General features: G+C 37.2%; 1 protein-coding gene across 1 annotated transcript in view; it reads right to left on the reverse strand.

Moving 5' to 3' along the window:
• ADAMTS6 (ADAM metallopeptidase with thrombospondin type 1 motif 6) overlaps window positions 1–27,954 on the reverse strand; it is a 328,680-nt gene that overhangs the window by 66,754 nt on the left and 233,972 nt on the right. The window contains exon 15 of the mRNA XM_012462273.2: window positions 19,182–19,284. Coding sequence (XP_012317696.2) covers window positions 19,182–19,284 — 103 coding nt within the window. The remainder of the gene's footprint in view (window positions 1–19,181; window positions 19,285–27,954) is intronic.

A 27,954-nucleotide genomic window follows, 5' to 3' on the forward strand; every position in this document is an offset into this window, starting at 1 on the left:
TTTCCACAGGGGAAAGTGAGAGTATAGAGAGTGAGCACCAAGCTCCCCTAGCTGTATGTGACAATGTCCAAGAGTCCTACTGTTTTCTTGCCTCATCCAGAATACTGAGGTGATCAGTATGGCTGAGTGGTTGGAAGAGGCTAGGAGCAGAGAATCGAGGCCATAGGCCCAAGTAACCACTCCATGGACTCCGTTGGGAAGCCCATTCATGAGCTGTTTGAGATGTTTTGCCTATGGGCCACCTCACAACTAGCCCACAGTTGCCTCAAAAACTCTACATGCCTCATCCTCCCCCAACTCCTGTAGACCAGCAGCCCAAGCATGCTCCCTTGGACAGAAAGTGTAAGCATTTTATGCAGACAGCCAACACAACTTTGCAGGATTGGTAGAAGTCGTATACAACTTGAGCATTTTAGGGAACCACCCTAGGAAAAAAACAAGAGTCTCTCAGCACCTGGTCCAGCTGTGTGGGATCTAGAGAGGGCATACATTCTTAAGAATTCCTCCCCAAGAGAGAATAAGAGGTGTGGAGTCACACGTCTTATTCATAGACAAGGTCTGGGAGAGCCTCAGAATCTTTAACTGGGTTGTTTGTTAAGGACATTTCTCTCTGGGAGCCAGTCAATAAAGACTGCATTCTCCAAATGCAAAGACAACAACACAATACTTCAAGGAACCAGAAGAAAACTCAAGAAAACATGATACCACCAAAGAAACATAGTAATATTCCAATAACCAACCCCAAAGACATGGAGATCTATGAATGGCATGAAAAAGAATTCAAAATTGTTTGAAAGAAGGTGAGAGAACTATAAGAGAACACAGATAGACAAGTTAATGAAATCAGAAAAACAATATATGAACAAAGTGAGAAGTTCAATAAAGATATATAAATCATTAATAAAAACAAATTCTGAAGGTGAAGAAAACAGTGAATGAAATAAAAAATGCAATAGAAAGCATCAAGAGTAGACTTAATCAAGCCAAAGAAAGAGTCTATAAACTTGAAGAGGAGTCATTTAAAAATATGTGGTCAGGCCGGGTGCGGTGGCTCAAGCCTGTAATCCCAGCACTTTGGGAGGCCGAGATGGGTGGATCATGAGGTCAAGAGATCGAGACCATCCTGGTCAACGTGGTGAAACCCCGTCTCTACTAAAAATACAAAAAATTAGCTGGGCATGGTGGTGCGTGCCTGTGATCTCAGCTACTCAGGAGGCTGAGGCAGGAGAATTGCCTGAACCCAGGAGGCGGAGGTTGCGGTGAGCCAAGATCGCGCCATCGCACTCCAGCCTGGATAACAAGAGCGAAACTCCATCTCAAAAAAAAAAAAAAAAAAAAAAAATCTGGTCAGAGGAAAAAGAATAAAAAGGAATAAAGAAAACCTATAGGATTTATGGGACACCACTAAGATAACTAAATTTTCACATTATAGGAATCCCAGATGGAGGAGAAAGAGAAAGTGGAATAGGCTTATTTAAAGAAATAATGGCTGAAAACTTCCCAAATCTAGGGAGCAATATGGCATTCAAATATATGAAGCTCAAAGATCTCTAATAAGGCTCAACCCAATGAAGAAGTCACACACACATTACAATTAAACTGTCAAAAATCAAAGACAAAGAATTTTGAAGGCAAGAGAAAAAAGATTCATAACATACAAGGGAACTCCAGAGGTCTTTCAGCAGATTTCTCAGCAGAATCCTTACAGGCCAGAAGAGGCTGATAGTTACACTAATTTGTGAATGGACTACAATATAAAAAGGTGCATATTGTAACATCAAAAAGATAAAATAGAAGAGTAAAAGGGTCAAATTTTTGTATATGATTGAAGGTAAGTTGTTAACAGCTGAAAATAGACTATTATAATTATAGATTTTATATAAGCCTCATGGTAATCACAAAGGAAATACCTATAGTAGATAAACAAAAAAAAGAAAATGAAATCAAAGCATACTACTCAGAAAATCATCAAATTACAAAGGAAGACCGCAAAGAGAAAAAGGAATTAAAAAAAAAAGTCTACAAAACTGCCAAAAACAATGGACAAATAGGAAGTTCTTACCTAAAAATAATTACTTAAAATGTAAATGGATTAAATTCTACAATGAAAAAACAAAATGATTGAATGAATTTTTTTAAAAAAAACAAGACAACTCTATATTGCCTACAAGTGACTCACTTTAAATTTAATAACACACATAGACTAAATGTGAAATGATGGGAAGATAAATTCCATGCAAACAGAAAACAAAAGAGTGCTGGGAGAGCTGTACTTAACTCAGGCAAAATAGGTTATTAGTCAAAAACTGTAACAAGAGACAAAGAAAGTCATTATGTAATGACAAAGGAATTCAATTCATGAATTCAGTACAATTTACCATTGTAAATATGCACCCAACATTGGAGTTCCTAAATATATAAAGCAATATTAAAATACAATGAGAGAAATAGCAATACAATAAGAGAATACTTTGGTACTCCACTTTCAATAATGGATAGATCATCCAGACAGAATACCAATAAGGAAAAGATGCACTTGAATTATACTTTAGAGCAAATAGAATTAATATACATACAAAAAATTCCATCCAACAGCATCAAAATATACCATCCTTTCAAGCCCACACAGAAAGTTCTCAAGGATACATATCTGTTAGGCCACAAAACAAGTCTTAAAAAATTTAAGATTGAAATCATATCAAGCATTTTTCTGACCACAATGGTATAAAACTAGAAATCAGTTACAAAAAGAAAACTAGAAAATTTACAAATTTGTGGAAATTAAACAACATGCTCCTGAACAATCAATAGGTCAAAGAAGAAATCAAAAAGTAAATGAAAAAATATCTTATGATAAGTGGCTGGGTATGATGGTTCATACCTGTAATCATAGCATTTTGGGAGACCAAGATAGGTGGATCAATTCAGGTCAGGAGTTCAAAACCAGCCTGGCCAACATGTTGAAACCTAGTCTCTACTAAAAATACAAAAAGTTAGCCAGTCATGGTGGTACACACCTGTAATCCCAGCTACTTGGGAGGCTGAGGCAGAAGAAGCACTTGTCCCTGGGAAGCAGAGATTGCAGTGAGCCAAGATCACACCACTGCCCTCCAGCCTGGATGACTAACTGAGATTCTGTCTTTAAAAAAAAAAAAAAATCAAACAAACAAAAACCTTATGACAAGTAAAAATAGAAATACAACATTCTAAAACTTACGAGATGTTGCAAATGCACTTCAAGGAAGAAAGCCTATAGCACTAAATGTCTAACATGAAAAAAGGATAAAGATTTCAAATAAATGACTTAATTTTACATCTCAAGGAACTAGAAAAAGAAGAACAAAGTAACCCCAAAGTTAGAAGAAGGAAGGAAATGACAAAGATCAGAGCAGAAATAAATAGACACAAGAAAACAAATTAAAAAGATAAAACTGAGTTGCTTTTTGAAGATAAATAAAATTGACATATCTTTAGCTCTATTAGGAGGAAAGAGAAAAGCCTCAAATTAAGAAAATCAGAAATGAAAGAATAGATGTTACAATGGACACCACAGAAATGCAAAGGACCGCCGGACGATCCAAGATGGCCGCTTAGGAGGAAGTTGGGATTGCAGCTCCGAGAGAAGGCACAGAGGGTGAGTGGATGCCGCATTTCCAGACGGATTTTTACTGCCCACAGACCAGGAGATTCACAGGAGGAGAAGCCCCACGGCTCGCCAGCGCCGCTGGTTTGAGCGGCGTGGCCGCTCAGCCTACGCCCTGGGGCGGGGGGCAGTGGCTTCTTATGCAGAGCGAGAGAGACAGAGTTCCCTCTGAGCCAGCAAGGGGAGCTGAAGCAGGGAGTCAAGCCAGGAGGCCCCCGGGCAAGGGTGCGCCACGAATCTCAGAGCCGCTGCTTCGGCTGACGCAGCGGCACACAGGGCAGCTGATTTTAACTCCCCACGGACCAGGAGATTCACAGGCGGAGAAGCTCCACAGGTTCCCAGCGCTGCTGGTTGGACCGGAGCAGCCGCTCGGCCTGCACCAGGGGCAGGGAGCAGCGGCTCCTTTAGCAAAGTGAACGAGACTGTGTCCCCTCTGGGCCAACAAGAGGATCTGAGGCAACGAGGCAAGCCAAGAGATTCCCGGGCAAAGAGGGTGCCACTGGAAACACGGCTGAACTCGGGAAGGTCCAGCACTGTGGGGGAGGGGCGTCCTCCATCGGGAAACACCCTGCAGTTCCTGGGGCAATTTGCCGTAACCAAGACAACCCGCCACTACAGAGACTCCGTCACTACAGGGGCGGGCCAGCATACCGGAAGCAGTTCTAACTACACCCATATAAACAGGACTGCAGGGAAGCTCGCAGGGAAGCTCACACGGAAGCTGGGCGGAGCCCATAGCAGCTCAGCGAAGCCTCTGCAGGCTGAGTGTGACTAGACTGCCACCTTGTGGGCAGGGAAAACGGTAGCAACACAGCTGAAAAGCATAAAGTCCTAACCCCCTGGGCCAGAACACCTGGGGGGAAGAAACGGGGGTTTATGAGTTCAGCTGCTGCAGACTTAAAATTACCAAAATCAGAAAGACAGCAACTACAAAGTCAATAGGCGGATAAATCCACAAAGATGGGAAGAAACCAGCGCAAAAAGGATGAAAACACCCAAAACCAGAACACCTCTCCTCCTACAAGGGAGCATAACTCCTCACCAGCACGGGAACAAGACTGGACGGAGAATGAGTGTGATGAAATGACAGAATCAGCTTTCAGAAAATGGATATTAAGAAACTTCCGTGAGCTAAAAGAACATGTTCTAACCCAATGCAAAGAAACTAAGAACCTTGAAAAAAGACTTGATGAAATGCTAATGAGAATGGACAACTTAGAGAGGAATATGAGTGAATTGATGGAGCTGAAAAACACAACACGAGAACTTCGCGAAGCATGCACAAGTTTCAACAGCCGAATTGACCAGGCAGAAGAAAGGATATCAGAAGTCGAAGATCAACTCAATGAAATAAAACAAGAAGGGAAAATTAGAGAAAACAAGGTAAAAAGGAATGAACAGAGTCAACAAGAAATATGGGACTACGTGAAAAGACCTAATCTACGTTTGATAGGTGTACCTGAATGTGACAAAGAGAATGCATCCAAGCTGGAAAATACTCTTCAGGATATTATCCAGGAAAACTTCCCCAACCTAGCAAGGCAGGCCAATATTCAAGTCCAGGAAATACAGAGAACACCACAAAGATATTCCTCTAGAAGAGCAACCCCAAGACACATAATCATCAGATTCACCAGGGTTGAAATGAAGGAGAAAATACTAAGGGCAGCCAGAGAGAAAGGTCGGGTTACCCACAAAGGGAAGCCCATCAGACTCACAGCAGATCTCTCAGCAGAAACCCTACAGGCCAGAAGAGAGTGGGGGCCGATATTCAACATCCTTAAAGAAAAGAACTTTCAACCCAGAATTTCATATCCAGCCAAACTAAGCTTCATAAGTGAAGGAAAAATAAAATCCTTTGTGAACAAGCAAGTACTCACAGATTTCATTACCACCAGACCAGCTTTACAAGAGCTCCTGAAGGAGACACTACACATAGTAAAAAACAACCAGCACCAGCCACTCCAAAAATGCATGAAATGGTAAAGAGCAGCAACACAATGAAGAATCTGCATCAACCAATGGGAAAAACAGCCAGCTAGCATCAAAATGACAGGAGCAAACTCACACATAACAATATTAACCCTAAATGTATATGGACTAAATGCCCCAATCAAAAGACACAGACTGGCAAATTGGATAAAAAGCCAAAACCCATCAGTGTGCTGTATCCAGGAAACCCACCTCACATGCAAGGATACACAAAGGCTCAAAATAAAGGGATGGAGGAAGATTTACCAAGCAAATGGAGAGCAAAAAAAAGCAGGAGTTGCAATTCTCATCTCTGATAAAATAGACTTTAAAGCAACAAAGATCAAAAGAGACAAAGAAGGACATTACATAATGGTAAAAGGATCAATGCAACAAGAGGAGCTAACAATCCTAAATATATATGCACCTAATATGGGAGCACCCAGATACATAAGGCAAGTTCTTAAAGACTTGAAAAGAGACTTAAACTCGCACACAATAATAGTGGGAGACTTCAATACACCATTGTCAATATTAGACAGATCAACGAGACAGAAATTTAATAAGGATATCCAGGACTTGAACTCAGACCTGGAACAAGCAAACCTCATAGACATTTACAGAACTCTCCACCCCAAATCCACAGAATATACATTCTTCTCAGCACCACATCACACCTACTCTAAAATTGACCACATAATTGGAAGTAAATCACTCCTCAGCAAATGCAAAAGAACGGAAACCATAACAAACAGTCTCTCAGACCACAGTGCAATCAAGTTAGAACTCAGAATTCAGAAGCCAACCCAGAAACGCACAACCTCATGGAAATTGAACAACTTTCTCCTGAATGTTGACTGGATAAACACTGAAATGAAGGCAGAAATAAAGATGTTCTTCGAAACCAATGAGAACGAAGACACCACATACCAGAATCTCTGGGACACATTTAAAGCAGTCTCTAGAGGAAAATATATAGCAATAAGTGCCCACATGAGAAGAAAGGAGAGAACTAAAATTGACACCCTATCATCAAAATTGAAGGAGCTAGAGGAGGAAGATCAAAAAAACTCAAAACCTAGCAGAAGACAAGAAATAACTAAGATCAAAGCAGAATTGAAGGAGATAGAGACACGAAAAACCCTACAAAAAAATCAATAAATCCAGGAGCTGGTTTTTTGAAAAGATCAACAAAATAGACAGACCACTAGCCAGACTAATAAAAAAGAAAAGAGAGAATAACCAAATAGATGCAATAAAAAATGATAAAGGGGTATCACCACAGATGCCACAGAAATTCAAACCATCATCAGAGATTATTACAAACAACTCTATGCACATAAATTAGAAAACCTGGAAGAAATGGATAAATTCCTGGACAGTAGCCTCCTCCCATGCCTAAACCAGGAAGAAGTCGAAACCCTGAATAGACCAATAACAAGGTCTGAAGTCGAGGCAGCAATTAAGAGCCTACCACCCAAAAAAAGCCCAGGCCCAGATGGTTTCACAGCCAAATTCTACCAGACATACAAAGAGGAACTGGTACCATTCCTACTGAAACTATTCCAAATAATCCAAAAAGAGGGAATCCTTCCCAAATCACTTTATGAGACCAACATCATCCTAATACCAAAACTCGGCAGAGACTCAACAAGAAAAGAAAACTACAGGCCAATATCCATGATGAACATAGATGCAAAAATCTTCAATAAAATACCGGCAAGCCGATTACAACAGCACATCAAAAAGCTTATCCACCATGATCAAGTAGGATTCATCCCGGGGATGCAAGGCTGGTTCAATATACGCAAGTCTATAAATGTAATTCACCACATAAACAGAACCAAACACAAAAACCACATGATTATCTCAATTGATGCAGAGAAGGCCTTCGACAAAATTCAACAGCCCTTTATGCTAAAAACTCTCAATAAACTAGGTATCGACGGAACGTACCTCAAAATAATAAAAGCTATTTATGACAAACCAACAGCCAATATCATACTGAATGGGCAAAAACTGGAAGCATTCCCTTTGAAATCGGGCACTAGACAGGATGCCCTCTCTCACCACTCCTGTTCAATACAGTACTGGAAGTTCTAGCCAGAGCAATCAGACAAGAAAAAGAAATAAAGGGTATTCAATTAGGAAAGGAGGAAATCAAATTGTCTCTATTTGCAGACGACATGATTGTATATCTAGAAGACCCTATCACCTCAGCCCAAAATCTCCTGAAACTGATAAGCAACTTCAGCAAAGTCTCAGGATACAAAATCAATGTGCAAAAATCACAAGCATTCCTATACACCAATAACAGACTTAAAGAGAGCCAAATCAAGAACGAACTGCCATTCACAATTGCTACAAAGAGAATAAAATACCTAGGAATACAACTAACAATGAACGTAAAGGACCTCTTCAAGGAGAACTACAAATCACTGCTCAACAAAACAAGAGAGGACACAAACAGATGGAGAAACATTCCATGTTCATGGTCAGGAAGAATTAATATCGTGAAAATGGCCATACTGCCCAAAGTAATTTACAGATTCAACGCTATCCCCATCAAGCTACCAATGACCTTCCTCACAGAACTGGAAAAAACCACCTTAAACTTCATATGGAACCAAAAGACAGCCCGCATAGCCAAGTCAATTCTAAGCAGAAAGAACAAAGCAGGAGGCATCACACTACCGGACATCAGACTCTACTACAAGGCTATGGTAATCAAAACAGCATGGTACTGGTACCAAAACAGAGATATAGACCAATGGAACAGAACAGAGGCGTCGGAGGCGACACAACATATCTACAACCACCCGATCTTTGACAAACCTGATAAAAACAAGCAATGGGGAAAGGATTCCCTGTTCAATAAGTGGTGTTGGGAAAACTGGCTAGCCATATGCAGAAAGCAGAAACTGGACCCCTTCCTGACACCTTACACTAAAATTGACTCCAGATGGATTAAAGACTTAAACATAAGACGTAACACCATAAAAACACTAGAAGGAAACCTACGCAAAACCATTCAGGACATAGGCATAGGCAAGGACTTTATGACCAAAACACCAAAAGCATTGGCAACAAAAGCCAAAATAGACAAATGGGACCTAATGAAACTCCACAGCTTCTGCACGGCAAAAGAAACAGTCAATAGAGTGAATCGGCAACCAACAGAATGGGAAAAAATTTTTCAGCCTACCAGTCTGACAAAGGGCTGATATCCAGAATTTACAACGAGCTAAAAAAGATTTACAAGAAAAAAACAAACAAGCCCATTCAAAAATGGGCGAAGGATATGAACAGATACCTTACAAAAGAAGACATACATGAGGCCAACAAACATATGAAAAAATGCTCATCATCACTGGTCATTAGAGAAATGCAAATCAAAACTACATTCAGATACCATCTCACGCCAGTTAGAATGGCGACCATTAAAAAATCTGGAGACAACAGATGCTGGAGAGGATGTGGAGAAATAGGAACACTTTTACACTGTTGGTGGGAGTGTAAATTAGTTCAACCACTGTGGAAAACAGTGTGGCGATTCCTCAAGGACCTAGAAATAGAAATTCCATTTAACCCAGCAATCCCATTACTGGGCATATATCCAAAGGATTATAAATCGTTCTACTATAAGGACACATGCACACGAATGTTCATTGCAGCACAGTTTACAATAGCAAAGACCTGGAACCAGCCCAAATGCCCATCGATGATAGACTGGACAGGAAAAATGTGGCACATATACACCATGGAATATTATGCAGCCATTAAAAACGAGGAGTTCACGTCCTTTGTAGGGACATGGATGAACCTGGAAAACATCATTCTCAGCAAACTGACACAAGAACACAAAATCAAACACCACATGTTCTCACTCATAGGTGGGTGTTGAACAAGGAGAACACATGGACACAGGGAGGGGAGCACTATACATGGGGGTCTGTTGGGGGGGAGGGGGGGACAATGGGGGGGTGGGGAGTTGGGGAGGGGGGATAGCATGGGGAGAAATGCCAGATATAGGTGAAGGGGAGGGAGGCAGCAAATCATACTGCCACGTATACACCTATGCAACAACCTTGCATGTTTTTCACATGTACCCCAAAACCTAAAATGCAATAAAAAAAATGAAATGAACACATTAATGTTACAGTTACAAATAAATAACAATAAAAATATAGTTTCAATTGGAAAAAAAGAAGAAATGCAAAGGACCATAAGAGTACTATGAACACTTAAATGTCAACAAATTAGATAAACTAGAATAAATGAGTAAAGTTCTAGAGATATACAACAAAGACTGAATCATGAACAAATAGAAAATCTGATTAGAACAATAATAATAAGAGAGGTTGAATCAGTTTAAAAAAACTCTCATCAAATAAAAGTGCAATAACTTATGCTTCACTAGTAAATTATACCAAATATTTAAAGAAGAATTAATATCAATTTTTCTCACACTCTTTCAAAAACATTGCAGAGAAGGGAATACCTCCTTTATGTTTTTTAAAGACATAAATATATTTTATGAGGCCAGCATTATCCTGATAACAAGCCAGACAAGGATACTAACAGAAAAGAAAATTACAGGCCAATATCCCTGATGAACATGGATGCAAAATTTTTCAACAAAATACTAGCAAATTAAATTAAATGGCAAATTAAAAGGATCATTCACCATGATTAAGTAGGATTCATCCTGAGGATGCAAGGATGGTTCAACATACACAAATCAGATACTGGCATACACCATATTAACAAAATGAAGGACAAAATCCAAATAATTATCTCAATAGATGCAAAAACAGCATTTGACAAAATTCAACATTTTTTCATTATAAAAATTAACTATAGAAAGAGTACACCTCAAAACAATAAATGTCACAGCTAGCATCATATTCAGTGATGAAAAGTTGACATTTTTTTCCTCTAAGATCAGGAGCAAGGTAACAATGCCCATTCCTACCACTTCTATTCAACATAGTACTGAAGTCCTAGTCAGAGCAAGTAAGCAAGAAAAAGAAATAAAGGCATGAAAGATGGAATGGAAGAAGAAAAATTGTCTGTTTGCTGACAACATATTCTGATACACAGAAAACCCTAAAGACTCCACCAAAAACTGTTAGAACTAATAGAAAAATTAAGCAAATACAGATACAAAATCAACGTACAAAAATCAGTCCATTTCTATACACTAACAATGAATTACATAAGATAGAGATTAAGAAAGCAATCTTATTTACAATAGCATAAAAATACTTAGGTATAACACTGGTGTAAAAAATTGAAGAAGACACAAATAAATGGAAAGATGTCATGTGTTCATGGATTGGAAAGATCAATATTGTCAAAATGTCCATACTTCCCAAAGTGATCTATGGATTCAATGCAATCTCTATCAAAATTTCAATGTATTTTTCACAAAAATAGAAAAAAAAATGTTAAAATTCATATGAAACTAAAAACGACTCCAGATAGCCTCAGCAAGAACAAGAACAACAAAGCTAGAGGAACCACATTTTCTGATTTTGAACTATATTACTAAACTGTAGCAATCAGAACAGTATAGTACTTTATTAAAACAGATGAGTAGAGCAATGGAACAAATATTAAGCCTGAAAATAAGCCCATGCATATATAGTCAACTAATCTTTGACAAAGGTACCAAGAATATAGTGAGGAGAGGATAGTCTTCAATAAATGGTGTTGGGAAAACTAGATGTTCGCATGCAAAAAAAAAAAAAGAAAGGAAAGAGAAAACGGATACTTACACCATACATAAAAGTCAACTGAAAAAGGAAATAAAAAATTAAATGTAAGACTACTAGAAGAAAACATAAAGGAAAAGCTCCAGTACAATGGTCTTGGCAATGATTTTTTTGGATAGGACACCAAAAGCACAGACAACAAATGCCAAAATAAACAAGAAGGGCTATGTCAAACTAAAAGGTTTCTGCACAGCAAAGGAAACAATCTACAAAATGAAAAGGCAATCCACAGAATAGGAGAAAATGCCCAAAACATATAAGGAACACATAAGACTTAATAGTTTTAAAAAAAACCTAATTAAAAAATAGGCAAAGAATGTGAATAGACCTTTTTTTCCCAAGGAAGAGATACAAATGGCCAACAGGTATATGAAAAGGTGTACAAAATCACTAATCATCAGAAAAATGCAAATAAAAACCACCATGAGATATCACCTCACACGTTAGGATGGCTATTACCAAAAAGTCACAAGATAACAAGTGTAGGTGAGGATGTGGAGAAAAGAACACTCTTAAATACATTATTGGTGGGAATGTAAACTGGCAGTGCTATTATGGAAAACAGGATGCAGCCTTCTCCAAAAATTAAAAATAGAATGATCATATGATCCAGTAATCCCACTTCTGGGTATATATCCAAAGGAAATAAAATCACTGTCTCAAAGAGATACTTACACTCCCATGTTCATTGAAGCATTATTCACATTAGTCAAGATATGGAAACAACCCAAGTGTCTGTCAACAGATGAATGGATAAGAAAATTGTTTTATATAGCTATATATAATACAATATCATTCCATCTTAAATTAGAAAGAAATAAAGAAATCCTGAGGCACATCATACTTAGTGAAATAAGTCAGACACAGGAAGACAAATACTGTATGATCTCACTTATGTGTGGAATCTAAAAAAGTCAAACTCATAGAAATGGAGAGGAGGGTGCTTATCAGGGATTCAGTAGAAATAAAGAGATGTTGCTGAAAGGGTACAAGCTTTCAGTTATTAGAGGGATCAATTCTAGAGATCTAATATAGTATAGTTGGGAATAATGTATAGTATACTTTAAATTTGTTAAGAGAGTAGTGTTAGGTATTCTTATCACACACACACACACAAAAGGTAACTACGTGAGGTGACAGCTTGATTATGGTGATCATTTCAGTGTACATGTTATATCAGAACATTACATTGTACACCTTAACTATATACAAGTTGTATTTGTCATTTATACTTCAGTGAAACTGGGTAAAAAAAGGTAAGGCTGTTGTGATTGTGAATACTGTCAACTTGACTGGATTGAAGGATACAAAGTATAGATCCTGAGTGTGTCTGTGAGAGTATTGCCAAAGGAGATTAACACTTGAGTCAGTGGGCTGGGAAAGGCAGACCCACCCTTAATTGGGGTGGGCACAATCTAATTGGCTGCCAGCTAGGCTAGAATATAAGCAGGCAGAAAAATGTGAAAAGAGAGACTGGTCTAGCCTCCCAGCCTACATCTTTCTCCCATGCTGAATGCTTCCTGCCCTCAAACATGGGACTCCAAGTTTTTCAGTTTTGGAACTCGTACTGGCTCTCCTTGCTCTGAGCTCAGCCTGTAGACGGCCTATTGTGGAACCTTGTGATCATGTGAGTTAATACTTAATAAACTCCTCTTTATATATATTCCATCAGTTCTGTCCTTCTAGAGAACCCTGACTAATACAGTTGTTAATTCCAGCAAGGATTTAAAATGATTTTCTAAATGAAAGTTCATATTAACCAATTATCTTAAGTTAAAGCTTATGAATTTTGGGTTAATCCACCATGCATGAAATTATGTAGATGGTAATTATTAAGTCTGTGAATTATTTCAGACACTTCTTCTCCTATACTATGGTGAAACAATCTATCTCAAAGGCATATGTACCTAATAAAAAACATTCAAATACATGAAGCAAATTTTTTTTTTAAATGAAAGCAAAGCCATGTAACAGATGGGATATTTTAACACACCACTCTCAATAATTGATAAAATGAGAGTAGAAAAAAATCAGAAAGAATATAAAAGATTAAACAACATTCTCAACCAAGTTGATCTCATAGATATCTATAGAACACCATATAGCCAATAACTGCAGAAAACATTATTTTCAAGTATACATAGAACATTCACCAAGAACAGAGTACTCTCTAATCTCTTTTCTTTCTTTTTTTACTAAGACAGAGTTTCACTCTGCACTGGTGCAATCATAGCTCACTGTAGCCTCCACCTCTTGAGCTCAAGTGATCCTCCCTCCTCAACCTCCTGAGTAGCTGAGACTACAGGCATGTACCACCACAGCCAGCTAATTTTTTATTTTTTGTAGAGACAAGGTCTCATTATGTTGCCAAGGGCGGTCTCCAACTCCTGGGCTCAGGTAGTGCTCCCACTTTGGCCTTCCAAAGTGCTGAGGTTATAGGCATGAGCCACCACACCTGGCCTATTCTCTAATCTTAATGAAATTAAATTATATATGAATGACAAAAAGATTCTAGAAAATTTCAAATATTTGGAAATTAAAACAGTTCTAAGTAACCCAGAGGTCAAAGAACTCATAATGTAAATAAAACAGTTTGAACTAAAAGCTACAAAAATATAACATCAAATTTTGGAAATGTAAAAGAGCAAAAGAAACTGAAAATCAGTAAGAAAATGATAACTCTAAGAGCAAAAATTAATAAGCCAGAAAAAAAGACAGATTACAGAAAAGAGTACCAAAGCCAAAATTTGGTTCTTTGAAAAGATTAACAAAATTAACAAATCCCAAACAAGACTGACCAAGAAAAACAGAGAAAACACAAATTATCAATAACAAAAATAAAAGCATACATCACTACAGATTTTATAAATATTAATATTAAACAGCATAACAAGAGAATGTTATGATCAGCTTTATATCAATAAACTGGACCACATGGATATAACATAAATTTCTTAAAGATACAAAATCAAAAACTGAAATAAGGCCAGGCATGGTGGCTCACACCTATAATCCCAGTAATTTGGCAGGCTGAGATTGAAGAATCCCTTGAGCTTAGGAGTTTGAGACCAGCCTAGACAACACAGCAAGACATAGTCTCTACTAAAAATAAAAATAAAAATAATTAATTAACCTGGTGTAGCGGCCAGCTACTCAGGAGGCTGAGGAGGGAGGATCTCTTGAGCTCGGGAGATCAACACTGCAGTGAGATATGACTGGGCCACTGCACTACAGCCTGAGCAACAGAGGGAGACCTTGTCTCAAAAAAGAAAAACAAAACCAAAAAAATCCACAAGAAATTAAAAAAAAAAAAAAAACCAAATAGCCATTTTCTATTAAAGGAGTTAAATTTTTAATAACAGGTTTTCAAAAAGAAAATCCTGGCTGGTTTTACTAGTGAAATCTATTCTAAGGAAGAAATAATACCAATCCTAAAATTCTTTTTTTTTTCACTATTCATAACAGACAGACCTAAAATTCTTTTAAAAATAAATAAATATTCTATTTTGGGAAACCAGAATGCATCTGATACCAAAACTTATCGAAGATATACAAGAAAAATATTTACAAATTTGAACACAGATGCTAATATCCTTAATAAAACATTATCGATTAAGTTAAATCCAATAATACATAAAAAATAATATGACATGATCACATGGGGTTTGTCCTAGGAATATAAGCTTGGTTTGAGGCTGGGCTTGTTGGCTCACACCTGTAATTCCAGCACTTTGGGAGGCTGAGATGGGTAGACTGCTTGAGCCCAGGCATTGGAGACCAGACTGGACAACATGACAAAACCCCATCTTTACAAAAAATACAAAAATTAGCCAGGCATGGTGGCACACACCTGCAGTCCCAGCTACTCAGGAGGCTGAGGTGGGAGGATGCTTGAGCCCAGGAGGTTGAGGCTGCAGTGAGCCGTGATCACACCACTGCACTCTAGCCTGGGCAACAGAGCAAGGCCCTGTCTCAAAAAAGAAAAAGAAAATCTTGGTTTGAGATTGCCAAATCTATCAAGTCACTCAGCATACTAATAGGATACAGAATAAAAAATACAATCAATACATGTACAAATTACACTCTAGGGCCAATCCAGTTCATTAAGGCAAGACAATGAAATAAAAGTCATAAAGATTCAAATGAATTGTCTCTATTTCAGGACAATATGACTGTTTATCAAAAAAATCCTAAGCATCTATAAAACAATTAGAATATGGGAATTTAGGCTGGATGTATAATTCCAAAACTTTGGGAATTTGAGGCGTGTGGATCGCTTGAGCCCAAGAGTTGGAGACTAACCTGGGCAACATGGTGAAACCCTATGTCTATAAAAAATACAACTAGCTGGACGTGATAGTGTGTGCCTGTAGTCTCAGCTACTCAAGGAACTGAGGTGGAAGGATCGCTTGAGCCCAGGAGGTGGAGGTTTCAGTGAGCTGAGATTGCACCACTGCTCTCCACCCTGGATGACAGAACCAGACCCTGTCTCAAAAAAAGGGAATATGAGAATTTAGAAACATCACAGAATACAAAGTTAATATACAAATATTAATGGAATTTTCAAAAGTTTTATTAACAATAGTGTCAAAACCATAAATTACTCAATAATTGATTTAATAAAGTACATGCAGGACCTTACACTTAAAAGTACAAAACATAGCTGAGAGAAATTAAAGACCTAAATAAACTGCGAGATATACCATGTTCAAAAATTGGAAAATTCAATATGATTAATATCTCAGTTTTTCCTCAATTGATCTATAGATTCAATATAACACCATTCATAAGTCCAGCAGGTTTTTCTGCAGACATTAACAACTGATTCAAAAATTTAGGTGAAAATACAAAGCAGTTAGCATATTGGAAGAACTCTTATAAAAAACATCAAAGCTGGTGGAACTTAAACTACCTGTGTTCATGACTATATAGTTATAGTAATCAACTATAATATATAATATAATATATAATATATAATATAATCAGTGTGGTACTGGCATAACACTGACGGATCAACAAACACACAAAACAGAAAATCCATAAATACACTACAGATACAAATCATACCAAAAATTATTTTGACATAGATCACAGATGTAAATGTAAGGACTAAACAATAAGGCTTTTGGAAGAAAACATAAGAAAATATTTTCTTAAGTTGAGGTAGGCAAAGATTTCTTAGGACACAGAACATAATGACCAGAAAGAAAAATTATTTAAAAATTGGAACTAAAAACAGAAAAATTAAAATGCATAAAAACACCATTTAAAAAGCAATAGGAAAACCACAGAATGTGACAAAACATTTGTAAAACTTATAAATGACTACGACTTGAGAAGACAAAAAACCCAATTAAAAATAGGCAAAAAGATTTGAACAGATAGTACAAAAAGAGATATATAATGGCCAATAAATATATGAAAACATACTTAACATTACCATCAGAAAATGGAAATGGAAATTTCATTGAAATGTCACTCTACTCCCACCAGAAGACGATGAAAAACACCAAATATTGACAAAGATGTGCAGCAAATAGAATCCTCACACATTGTCAGTGCGAGTGAAATATGCTACACTCCTCACACATTGTCAGTGGGAGTGAAATCACTTTGGAAAAACATCTGGCAGTTTCTTTTAAAACTAAACTAAATTCACATGTAACCTATTGCCCAGCAATTCTACTCCTAAGTATTTACCCAAGTAAAATGAAAATATATGCTCATAAAATGATAGTACACAAATGTTCATAGCAGTTTACTCATAACAGCTAAAAACTAGAAACAACCCAGGTGTCCATCAGAGCAGAATGGAAAAACTGGTTATTATTATGGAATACTGCTCAGCAATAAAAAACAATGAACTACCTTTTTTTTCTTTTTTTTTAAAGAGAACTCCTAGACCCAAGTGATTCTCCTGCCTCTGCCTCCCAAGTAGCTGGGCTTACAGGTATCTGCCACTGCACCTGGCTAGAGTGAACCACTTCTATATACAACAACGTAAATAGATCTCAAAAACATTAGGCTTAAAGAAGATTTACAACAGAGTATGAGGTTCTGGAACAGGCAAAACTAAACTATGGTGAGAAAAAAAATCAGAATGATGCTTGTCTTTTAGGAGGACTAGGTAGAGGCAACTATGGACTGCAAAGGACTATAAGGACTTTCAAGGACATTTTGTTTTTGTGTCCCCTCAAAATCCGTATGTTGAAACCCTAATCCCCAATTTGAAGGTGAGGCCTTTGGAGAGTAGCTAGGTCATGACAGTGGAGCCCTCTGAATGGGGTTAGTAGCCTTATAAGAAGGACCCCAGAGAGCTCTTTTCCCCACTCTTTCTGCCACATGAGGATATAATGAAAAAATAACAGTCCACAACCCAGAAGAGGGCCCTCACCAGACTCTAACCATGCTGACACCTTGATCTCAGATTTCCAGCCTCCAGTACTGAGAAATAAATTTCTATAGTTTAAGACCTCTAGTCTATGGTTACTTGTTATCACAGCCTAAATGGACTAAGGCAAAGACTAGAAGAATTTTGGAGGTAAAGCCAATGTTCCATATTGCAATAGGATTTTTTAAGTGTATGCATTAGTCAAAAATCAGAGAAAGCATAGAAGATTTGTGCATGTCATTGTATGTAATCTTGCCTTAAGAGATAAAAGCAAACAAATAATTGAACTGTGGATAATGTTACCATGCTGAAGTACTTAGAGGAAAGTACATTAATGACTGAAATTTACTTTGAAATATATAAAAAAATAAGATGGATTAATAAATGAACAGAGAGAATAATAGACATGTATGAAGAAAGCATAGTAAAATGTTATTGGTAGAATCTTGGTAAATATAAAGTTGTCACTGTAAAATTCTTTTAAATAAGATATTGGAAAAGCAAGTACAGTAAACTTAAGAGTATATTCCTTTTTCCTTTTTTTTTGAGAAAGACACTCACTCTGTTGCCTAGGTTGGAATGCAGTGGTGCGATCTTGGCTCTCTGCAACCTCTGCCTTCCGGGTTTAAGCAATTCTCTGGCCTTAGCTTCCCAAGTAGCTAGGACTACAGGTGAATGTCACCAAGCCCGGTTAATTTTTGTATTTTTAGTAGAGATGGTGTTTTGCCATGTTGGCCAGGCTGGTCTCAAACTCCTGACCTCAGGTAATCCACCTGCCTCAGCCTACCAAAGTGCTGGGATTACAGGCCTGAGCCACCATGCCTGGCCTCCAAGTGAAATTTTCAACAAAATGTAATTTGTATTTTGGAAGTATAAAATACTTCTGCTTATTGAACAATCAGTGCTTGATAGATGCCCAAATTAAAAAGCAAAAATGTTTTCTAACTCTGAAAAAGAATAACAATAATCTTGGCCTGTGACTAAGCAAGGATACAGAGTTTCCTGATTTATATTCTTATAACTTGTTTTAGGGTAATAATTGTAAATATTTAGATTATAATGTAACTTACATATGTCCCAAGGAAGCCTCAAGCAGAACTCAAAAAATACTGCATGGTTTTGATGTCCAGATATCCTTTCTAGGAATTTTATACCTTGTTAAACATAACTAGGTTTTAAAAAGTGATTTCTGAAAATTTGTACTAATATATCAACCTTATTACAGGGCAAAAAAACCATAAAACCTTTTTAGTACTATAAGCATTTCCCTACTTTTATTGGCAAACACTAATTTTAACTAGTATGTACATGAATGTATGCATGTGTTTGTATGTATTTGTATATTCTTTGACATTTGCAAAGCACTCAAGCATGAATGCTCTGTCAGGTTATACATTACCTCCAGTATAGGGTTTCCAGTTATAATACTTTCCTCGGAAAGGCATATTGTCAAAGTCTGCACACTGTTTCTCTCGAAAATCTCGGGAACCCAAAGGGCATGGCTAAAATAAAATAAAATCATAAATAGTACCATTGTTGGAAAATACCAAAAGCAAGGGACAATGTCCCTAAATGAACTGCATCAAATTAACTCACTACCTTATTCTGTGGCTATAATTCTAGCATTTGCTTTACTGTTTTACAGTCAGTATTCATATTGAAGTGTGTGAATTGTCATCTTAGCTATAGAAGATATAACTGAAGTAATTTAAACAAAGTGTTAGACAGTTTCCCTAAGACTTTACAGTTGGATACATGCCATAGTTCTCTTTGTAGTCAGTTCATCAGGTATCTCCTTATAAAGACACATAAAACCTAGATGAATAAGTTAAAACACAAAATCCTTTTTGGATTATTAATTGTGGTTTGGACCCCCACTACTATAACTATTTACTGTTTAGCCTTGACAAAAAACATTTTAAATGAGGAATAAAGTAGGCAAAATGCTAGACCTCAAGTATAAACACCTTAAAATTCAAGGGATTTGGACTTACTAAGATTTACAGGTAACATATTAAATCACAGAAAATATAATACAAAATGGCCAAAAACATGTACATTTGTGTGAGGTGTGGAGAAGGATGTTAAGGGGGTGAAAAGAGGATTATCTGTTTTAAAAGTTGAAAATGTTCCATGTATTCAGGAATGCTTCTGAATTTTTTTAGAGAGAAAAGTCTTGCCATCCAGCTAGCTCTAGATTCCATATACCACAGGCTCATCCTAAACTCAACCTTTAAGTTCATAAAGAATTATAAAGCTCATAGTGTTTAAGTGATATGACTTAATTTGACTTATCTTTTAAAGTTCAACAGCTGTAGTACTTAAAAACTAAAATTACTGATTTTCAAAGACTGAGAAAACCTTAAATACAGAAGAACAGAATATGTCATTACAGAAAATTCTGAATTGGGAATAAATGAAAAGTATGTTACCGGCACACTCAGAGATTGTTTTGAGGACTTTTTACTACTCTCCCTTAGATCTCTGAGTTTGCTTTGTATAGTTTTCTGAGGAGAGTACATTGTAAATGGTCACTCTGAAGCATATGCAGTAGTAATAGACCACAATGTGCAAATATTTGCATGGTGATCATTACTTCCTATATACTACAGTTCAATTTTCACCATATCAAGTCCAAAACACACAGATTCAGAGTGTGGCAGGTTCACACTCTGTTATGAGGCCTGCATTTTAAAATGTTTTCAGCTCATTAAAATGACACGTCAATGATAAAACCTAGTGATTAATCTTGTCAAATTACCTTCTTGCTTGCCATTAAATAAATGAAAAATATTTACCATAGGCTAAATGGTGTATCATGCTGGAAGGATATGTTTTTGGGGTCTTTTGTTTCCTGGTCTGCTAATCTTCGGATCTTTTACTTTTCAAGCTATTTTTACTGAATCCCACAGAAGGACTAACATTGTCAGTGGCTTTTGTCATGCAGCAAGACTACTTTTAAAAGCAAATAACAATTAAAAAAAAATACAAACAATTTGAACTCTAGCTGTAAGTTTTCACACAGCACTTAAGTATCTGTAAAGCACCAATCACCAAAGTTCATCTAAGCATGGCTTTCAACTTCATTGGAGAAACAAGATACAAATAGAAAAATGACCATGAAAAAAGAACCATCTCAAGCAATATATATAGTATATGACAGCATGTTAAATATTGCCTATATGTGCTGGGTACAAGTAAAATATAAATGTGTCCATGATTAGCTAGGGATATATCAGTTGAGAAAAAATCTTGAACATGTACCAAAGTATTATAGAAATTGTTCTAGTTAAGGAAAAAAAAAAAGACTTGTGAGGGAGTGGGAGACTATTAAGAATGAAGCCAAGAAAAGCCATGGGAATAGGAAGGAAAAAGGTCACACACTGGGAATGGTTGGAAAAAGACCATCCTAGATCAAAAAGATGAACTATATGGAAGCATAAGAGGAAATGATATTTCACATGTATAAGCACCAGTACATTAAGAAGACCTTGAATTAAGAAACTGAAACATCATGAGGGCCATTTGCTTAAAGGCAAACAAAACAAAAATGCATTTTTTTAGTATCTTCTAACAATTCTCCTAAATAGAAGAAAACTAAAATGTCCAATATGAGGATATTACTGTTTAATGAAGCATCTGATAACATTTCATGAAATTTTTGATCCATGTTTTCCCTGTGATAACCACTCTTAGGATGAGCATAATAAAAAGATTAGCAATAACAATAGCAAGGTAGTATTTACTAAGTACTTATTCTGTGGCACACTGTACAGAGATCTTTAGATATATTATCTATATACCCTTTCTCAACACTCTTGAGGTAGTTATAATTAATCCCATTTTACAACAAAGTAAACTGGGGTACAGAAAGGTTGCTCAGTAATAGTTTCAGTGTACAAGGATACTTTCATAAGTGTTGGAGTCTCCTCTGGTTACTCTCTAAATGCTACAATAATAGCATTAAAGGTTTTTGCTTCCTTAAAATGCACGAAAACCTAATAGGAACAATTTGGGTTCTAGACTTAGCCTGGTCATTCAAAGATAAGAAACCTACAAGTTTCTTATCTTTCCAAACTACTTTTTTTCTCATTTGTAAAATGAGAGGGCTAAAAGCAAGAGTTTTGGAATGAGGCAGACCTGGATTATTTCTAACTTGGTCATTTATTTAAGTCATGGTCTTGAGTAATTTACTTGTCTAAGCCCCATCTATAAACTGGGGGTAATACTAACATTTACCTCCTAGGGAACAGATTCATGCAAACTGTTTAGCTCTGTACCTGGCCTAAGGCAGTACTTAATAATTATTAGCAACTGTGAAGGTCTTGGATCTAGGTGTCCTTACACTCGTTCCTTACCCTTCTGTTCCGCTCTGTATTTTAGGGGAACAAACACTGAAAGCTCCGTTCCTCAGGCTTTTTTGTCAGCTAACTTATGGTTGGGTTCAGGTAATGGGAGGCACTAGTTGGAGAAGCCAGGGCATTTTTCTCCTTTCCTCTGTACCTCGGACAGCACCTCAAGCAGAGGCAGAATCTTTTTTGTAGCTCCAGTTCGCTGGCCTTCTACCCTGTGATTCCAGCTTCTGCTGTGTGATTGTAGCCTCTGGGCTCTGAAAAAACTACCTCCTATGTATCTTCCTGGTAGGAACTATTCAGACTCTCAACATCCATGTAGTCAATTCCTTGCATTAAATTACCTCTATTTTAATATTCAAAGTGATCTATACTATTATAGTTAAACCTTGATTGATACAACAGTTATCATCATCATCATCATCATCATGAACTACTTGGAAAACTGAATAAATATAGGTTTCCAGATAATATTTTTCTCTTTAGGGCAGAAGTTGTCAAACTTTTACTGTAAAGGCCCACACAGTAAATATTTTAGGCTTTGCAGGCCATGTATCTCTGTTGCAACTACTCAACTGTGCATTATAGTGTGAGAGAACCCACAGGCAATATGTAAATAAATGGCCATGGCTATGTTCCAATAAAAATACTTACAAAAAGAGTTAATCAGTAAGATTGGGCCCAAGAGGTATAATGTGTCAACCCCTGGTGTAGGGTGTTAACATAATATGGATATATCTGTTTGGCAGCATTTCACAGAAGAACCAAACTCAATTATTAATTTCTCAGTCAATATAGAATCATACCTTTTAAGAATGCATGTTATAAGTGATATAATCTAATTTGCATAAGATGCTTGGATTTCCTCTATAATTATCCCCAAAGTGGTAATACAATCTATATAAACACATACAGAAAAAAAGATCACTTTTCAAACAGCTGCAATTATTAGCAGGTTCTTCCTTACTTTCATTCAAAAACTGCCTTCTTATAACCCAATTATCTTTCTCCATCCTTCTGGGTCCACACCGAACAAATCTAACCCTAAACTGAAAGGTATCTGGACTTTGATGGCTTTCATAGGTGCACATCATAAATTATCGTTAGTTCTCTTAAAACAAAGCAGCAAGAACTGGCCTTAAGTATCTTTCTTTTCATGTTAGCAAGTATTCATAAAATGCTTAATATGTGGCAGATATAATCTAGGCTGCAGGGTTACAGAGAAACAAAACCCAAATGCTTTTATGGAGTTTACTCTAGTTGGAGATGAGAAAGAAGAAAAATAAAGCAAGATAAGGAGACTGACAGTGAGGCAGGAGGGAAGTTGTTTTAAATAGTATGATCAGAGAAATCCTCTCTGATAAGGTGGCATTCAAGTGGAGAGTTAAAAGAAACTGCACAAATGATTTATGTACATATCCATATCCGTGAAAAAAATCTTCCAGAACGCAGTAAATCCAAAGGCCCTAAGGCAGAAATGTATTCAGGGTGTTCAAAGAATAGAATAGAGAATGGAAAGGTTTAAGGGAATTGAAGTATACTTGGGGACTTGATTCCATGCCATTGTTTCTAGAATACATCAGCCACTATTGTTTTCCTGATTTCATTCCATCAGGGAATGCTCTGAATTTGTGTTGATTAAAAGTAGGCTCAGTTGGAGTTATATATGCTGGTTTGAAAAAATGAGAGTGAAAGAGGAATTCCTTGAGGAAAAATTATGTAAAATACATTTTTGTTTTGTTTAGGAATAGTAGAGAGTTTAAAGAATAATGCTTTAAGGATCCTTAAATTACTTAAGGATAATACATGCTGACACTATGCAGAAACCGTAACAGAAAACAGTGGGAATAAGCAACAGATTTTTAAAGTAAAAGCCTGACAGATTTTCAGCATTCTAGTGCTAACACTCATCAAGCATCTTCTCTTTCAAAAAACAAACTAGCAGGGCCCTGTATAAATCTGGAGAGCAAAGCTGCAGGTCTCAGCATCTTTAGGTCTTAGTATTTTCAAAGAAACAAATTAATATTAGCATCTTTATCACCACTCTCTTCCCAGAGATCTGTATAAGTTAACAGTCTTCCAACTATCTTGTTTAGAAGTATCTCCTTTTGACTAAACTTAATACTTTGTATGGGTAGACAAATCTGAAAAAAAAAAAAAAAAAAGAATAATTCACTGAGGCATAAAAGGTGCTACAGAAAGAAATCTCAGCTTCTGCTTACAAGCTTTTCAGTGGCATTTCTATTACTGGGGTTCTAATCCTGGTTTTGTCCTGAAGAAAAGGGTGATCTTGGCAAGTCCCCAATCCTTTTTGTGCCTTTTTTCATTTGCAAAATATGGCTCCAAAACTCTTACTTTCAAGAGAAATGCGTATCAAAATGTCTTGCAAATGAGGAAAATTCTGAAAATGATGTATAATTTCTCATTGGTAATATGATAAGAGGTCCAAGAAGGAAAATGCCTTTGTCCCTTTCCCTTTCCTTTCCTCTCCTCTTCTAAAGGAGATAGGCAGGCTGGAAAGATACAACGACTCCTACGGCATCAGGGAAAACTGCAAACTGAGCAAATCTGGCCTTCGGTTCTTTTGCTTCCTTTCTCTACTCCTTTCCCACTTTCTGCTGCTTCTTTTTTGCTTTCATACCAAATTCACTCTTGCGTCATCCCCATTACACCAGACCAACCTTCAACACGTCCAAAATTTAATTTTATTCTTTCTCTACAGGAAAACAACATATTCCTTAGCAGATTGTACCCTGATCGTTGAGGGAGTTTGAAATCCAACCCCTGTTCTAGCAAGTCATGTACTTGACAAGGGACCGTGAAGGGTTACATTTTTATGTGTTCACCCAGATGGGCATCTTTTTACAAATTACACAAAGGTACCACATGGGCTAACAAAAGCCTTGCTTCTATACCCTCTTTTACAAGTTGCAAACAAATTTCCCGATTCCCTAGTTATCAGATACTACGTATTTAAAGTAATTCATACTACAGCATTCAAATCAAGTTAAATTTAGTGGTCAGTCCCTGTAGTGAAGCATCTCAACCCCATTTTGTATTCAACTGTCTTCTATTTTTTCTCCCAAATAGTTTCTGATTGTTTTCACTGTACATTTACTTTTAAAGCAAAAGAAAACAAAGAGCAGATAACCTAAATTGTCCAGACAAACTTGAATCTAGCTGTCATGCTTGGTACCATAATCTTCTATGCAGGTTTTAAAAATTAAAGTTACTTGTATTTGCCTTGAATAGTCTGAATTTTATTAAAATGCCATCTACCTGTAGCATAATTTTTTCCCCGAGCTTATAAACACGTTAAAAAACTGGTCAGCCAGGCCGGGCGCGGTGGCTCACGCCTGTAATCCCAGCACTTTGGGAGGCTGAGGTGGGTGGATCACGAGGTCAAGAGATTGAGACCATCCTGGTCAACAAGGTGAAACCCCATCTCTAGTAAAAATACAAAAATTAGCTAGGCATGGTGGTGCGCACCTGTAGTCCCAGCTACTCGGAAGGCTGAGGCAGGAGAATTGCTTGAACCCAGGAGGCGGAGGTTGTGGTGAGCCGAGATTGTGCCATTGCACTCCAGTCTGGGTAACAACAGTGAAACTTCGTCTCAAAAAAAAAAAAAACTGGTCAGCCATAAAGGCTCATTCCTGTAATCCCAGCACTTTGAGAGGCTGAGGCGAGTGGATTGCTCGAGTTCAGGAGTTTGAGACCAGCCTGGGCAAAATGGCAAAACCCATCTCTACCAAAAATACAAAAATTAGCCAGGCGTGGTGGTGCATGCCTGTAGTCCCAGCTACTTGGGAGGTTGAAGTGGGAGGACTGCTTGAGCCTGGGAGGCAGAAGTTGCAGTGAGTCTAGATCACACCACTGCACTCTAGCCTGGGCAACAGAGCTTGAGCCTGTCTCCAAAAAAAGGTTAAGAAACAAATTTTTACTTTGCAATTTTTAAAAGTATTTTTAAAGTACAAAATAAACAAACAAGCTCTGTTTTGTGCTTAAAATCTAGTCCTTATTTCTCAAAACGTAATATACACCATAAAATTCATATTAAGAAAGATTACCAAGATATTGTTCCTGTTATTTTTTGTCATGTGTGTAGTTAGATAGGCATGAGCAGGGCAGGAAAGGGCTCTCCCCCACCCACTAGTACTATCAGGTGACAGTTTGGCAATTATCACATTGCCTTTCTAAAAGTGATAAATTGGCAGCTGGCACCAGAGAGAGGCCATTTCCTGATGGTCCACACCTGCTGCACTAAAGTGTTAATTGAATGCAAATGTTAGCGAGAAACAACTTCCTGGGTATGCACATTAAGAGACAAAATGATGGAGTATGACCTTCCAGGGTCATTCCACCAGAAAAGGGAAGAAAAGCCTCAGATGGGCATGTGTACAACTTCCTGAACACACTGCGCATGCTCACCTCCCAGGAGCAAGGAGGGCACTGCATATGTGGGCAACCCACCCAAAGGGAAGAATCGTGGGAAAGGGGCCAGCCTATAAAGTTCTAGGATGAAGGTTAAACACTGCACTTGACTCGGTGTCTCTGCCAAGCATCTTTCCTTTTCTTTCTTTCCAGTTCTAAAGCCTTTTAAATAAACTTCTACTACAGCTCTGAAACTTGCTTCGGTCTCTTTTTCTGCCTTATGCCCCTCAGTTGAATTCTTTCTTTTGAGGAGGCAAGAACTGAGGTTGCTGCAGACCCGTATTGACTCACCACTGGTAACTCGGATACCTTCTACCAATAACATATGTAAAGTATGTTTAAAAGAATAAAGTGGTTGACACATATTTGTTTTCTAATTGTAATCTCAGACATGATTATAACATTGATAGTCAATGGATCAACTCTGTACTTTGTCTTCACTTAACCTGTACCTCTCCCTGAGGGCAGGATGTGTAGTTTCAGAATGTTCTCAGCTATCTGGTTCTCAGCTATCTGGTAAGGTTAGACTAGAAGTAAGACAATGTCTAAGGTGACCCAATTCTTTCAGAGAAGCTTACCTTGCCACACTCACCTCCCAAGGGTTTCATCTCTTTTAAGAGCACTAGATCAGAAATTCTGTGCTTTACTAGGTCTTTTTCATAGCACTAGCCTGTTGCTAAGCTTTAGTTTCCTTTTTAAAAAAATACTTGTCTTTCTGCTTCAGAAAAGTGATTTGAAGATTTGAAGAGGTATTGAATACCGATTAGGTACTAGAAATAGCACTAGACGTCTTAAGTATGTTACTTCTTTTAATTCTAAACAACTCTGCAAGTTTCATAGAGCCTATTTATATAAGAGTCAAATAAAATTTAGAGAGGTTAGGTGATTTGCCAAGGTCAAATAGCCACATATGTCACAGTCAGGATTCACACTCAAGTCAATTTAACTCTAAACTGCATGCTTTTATTTTTACCACAATCCTATCTCCAAATATATAATTTTCTTGTCTGGCACAACCAAGACAAAAACACTATTTAATGATCTTAAGCAATGCATTGAAAGGGAAAAAAATTGCTGAATAATATACTCCTCTAGCAAAGCTGACTGAGAACATATCCAAGTACTACATAATCTATACTTAAATCTTAGAACAGACCACAAATGACCTGGAAAACCCTTTTTCTCCATACATTTTTTTATAGCTTTGATGCATAAAGAAGAGAAACCAAATGTTTAAGATGGAAGAATAATGTGCCTTTCCATCCCAGCCAAAGCAGAGCTTACATGCTTCACCAGAAGTTCTATCGTAGTCATATTATCAAGCAAACACCAAATCACAAATAATAAGGAATAAGAAAAATACAAAGATTATTTTGATTTTGGAAAACA

Source organism: Aotus nancymaae, unplaced genomic scaffold (assembly GCF_030222135.1).
Source record: "Aotus nancymaae isolate 86718 unplaced genomic scaffold, 86718_ANA_hifiasm-v0.15.2.pri h1tg000014l, whole genome shotgun sequence".
Taxonomy (NCBI): domain Eukaryota; kingdom Metazoa; phylum Chordata; class Mammalia; order Primates; family Aotidae; genus Aotus; species Aotus nancymaae.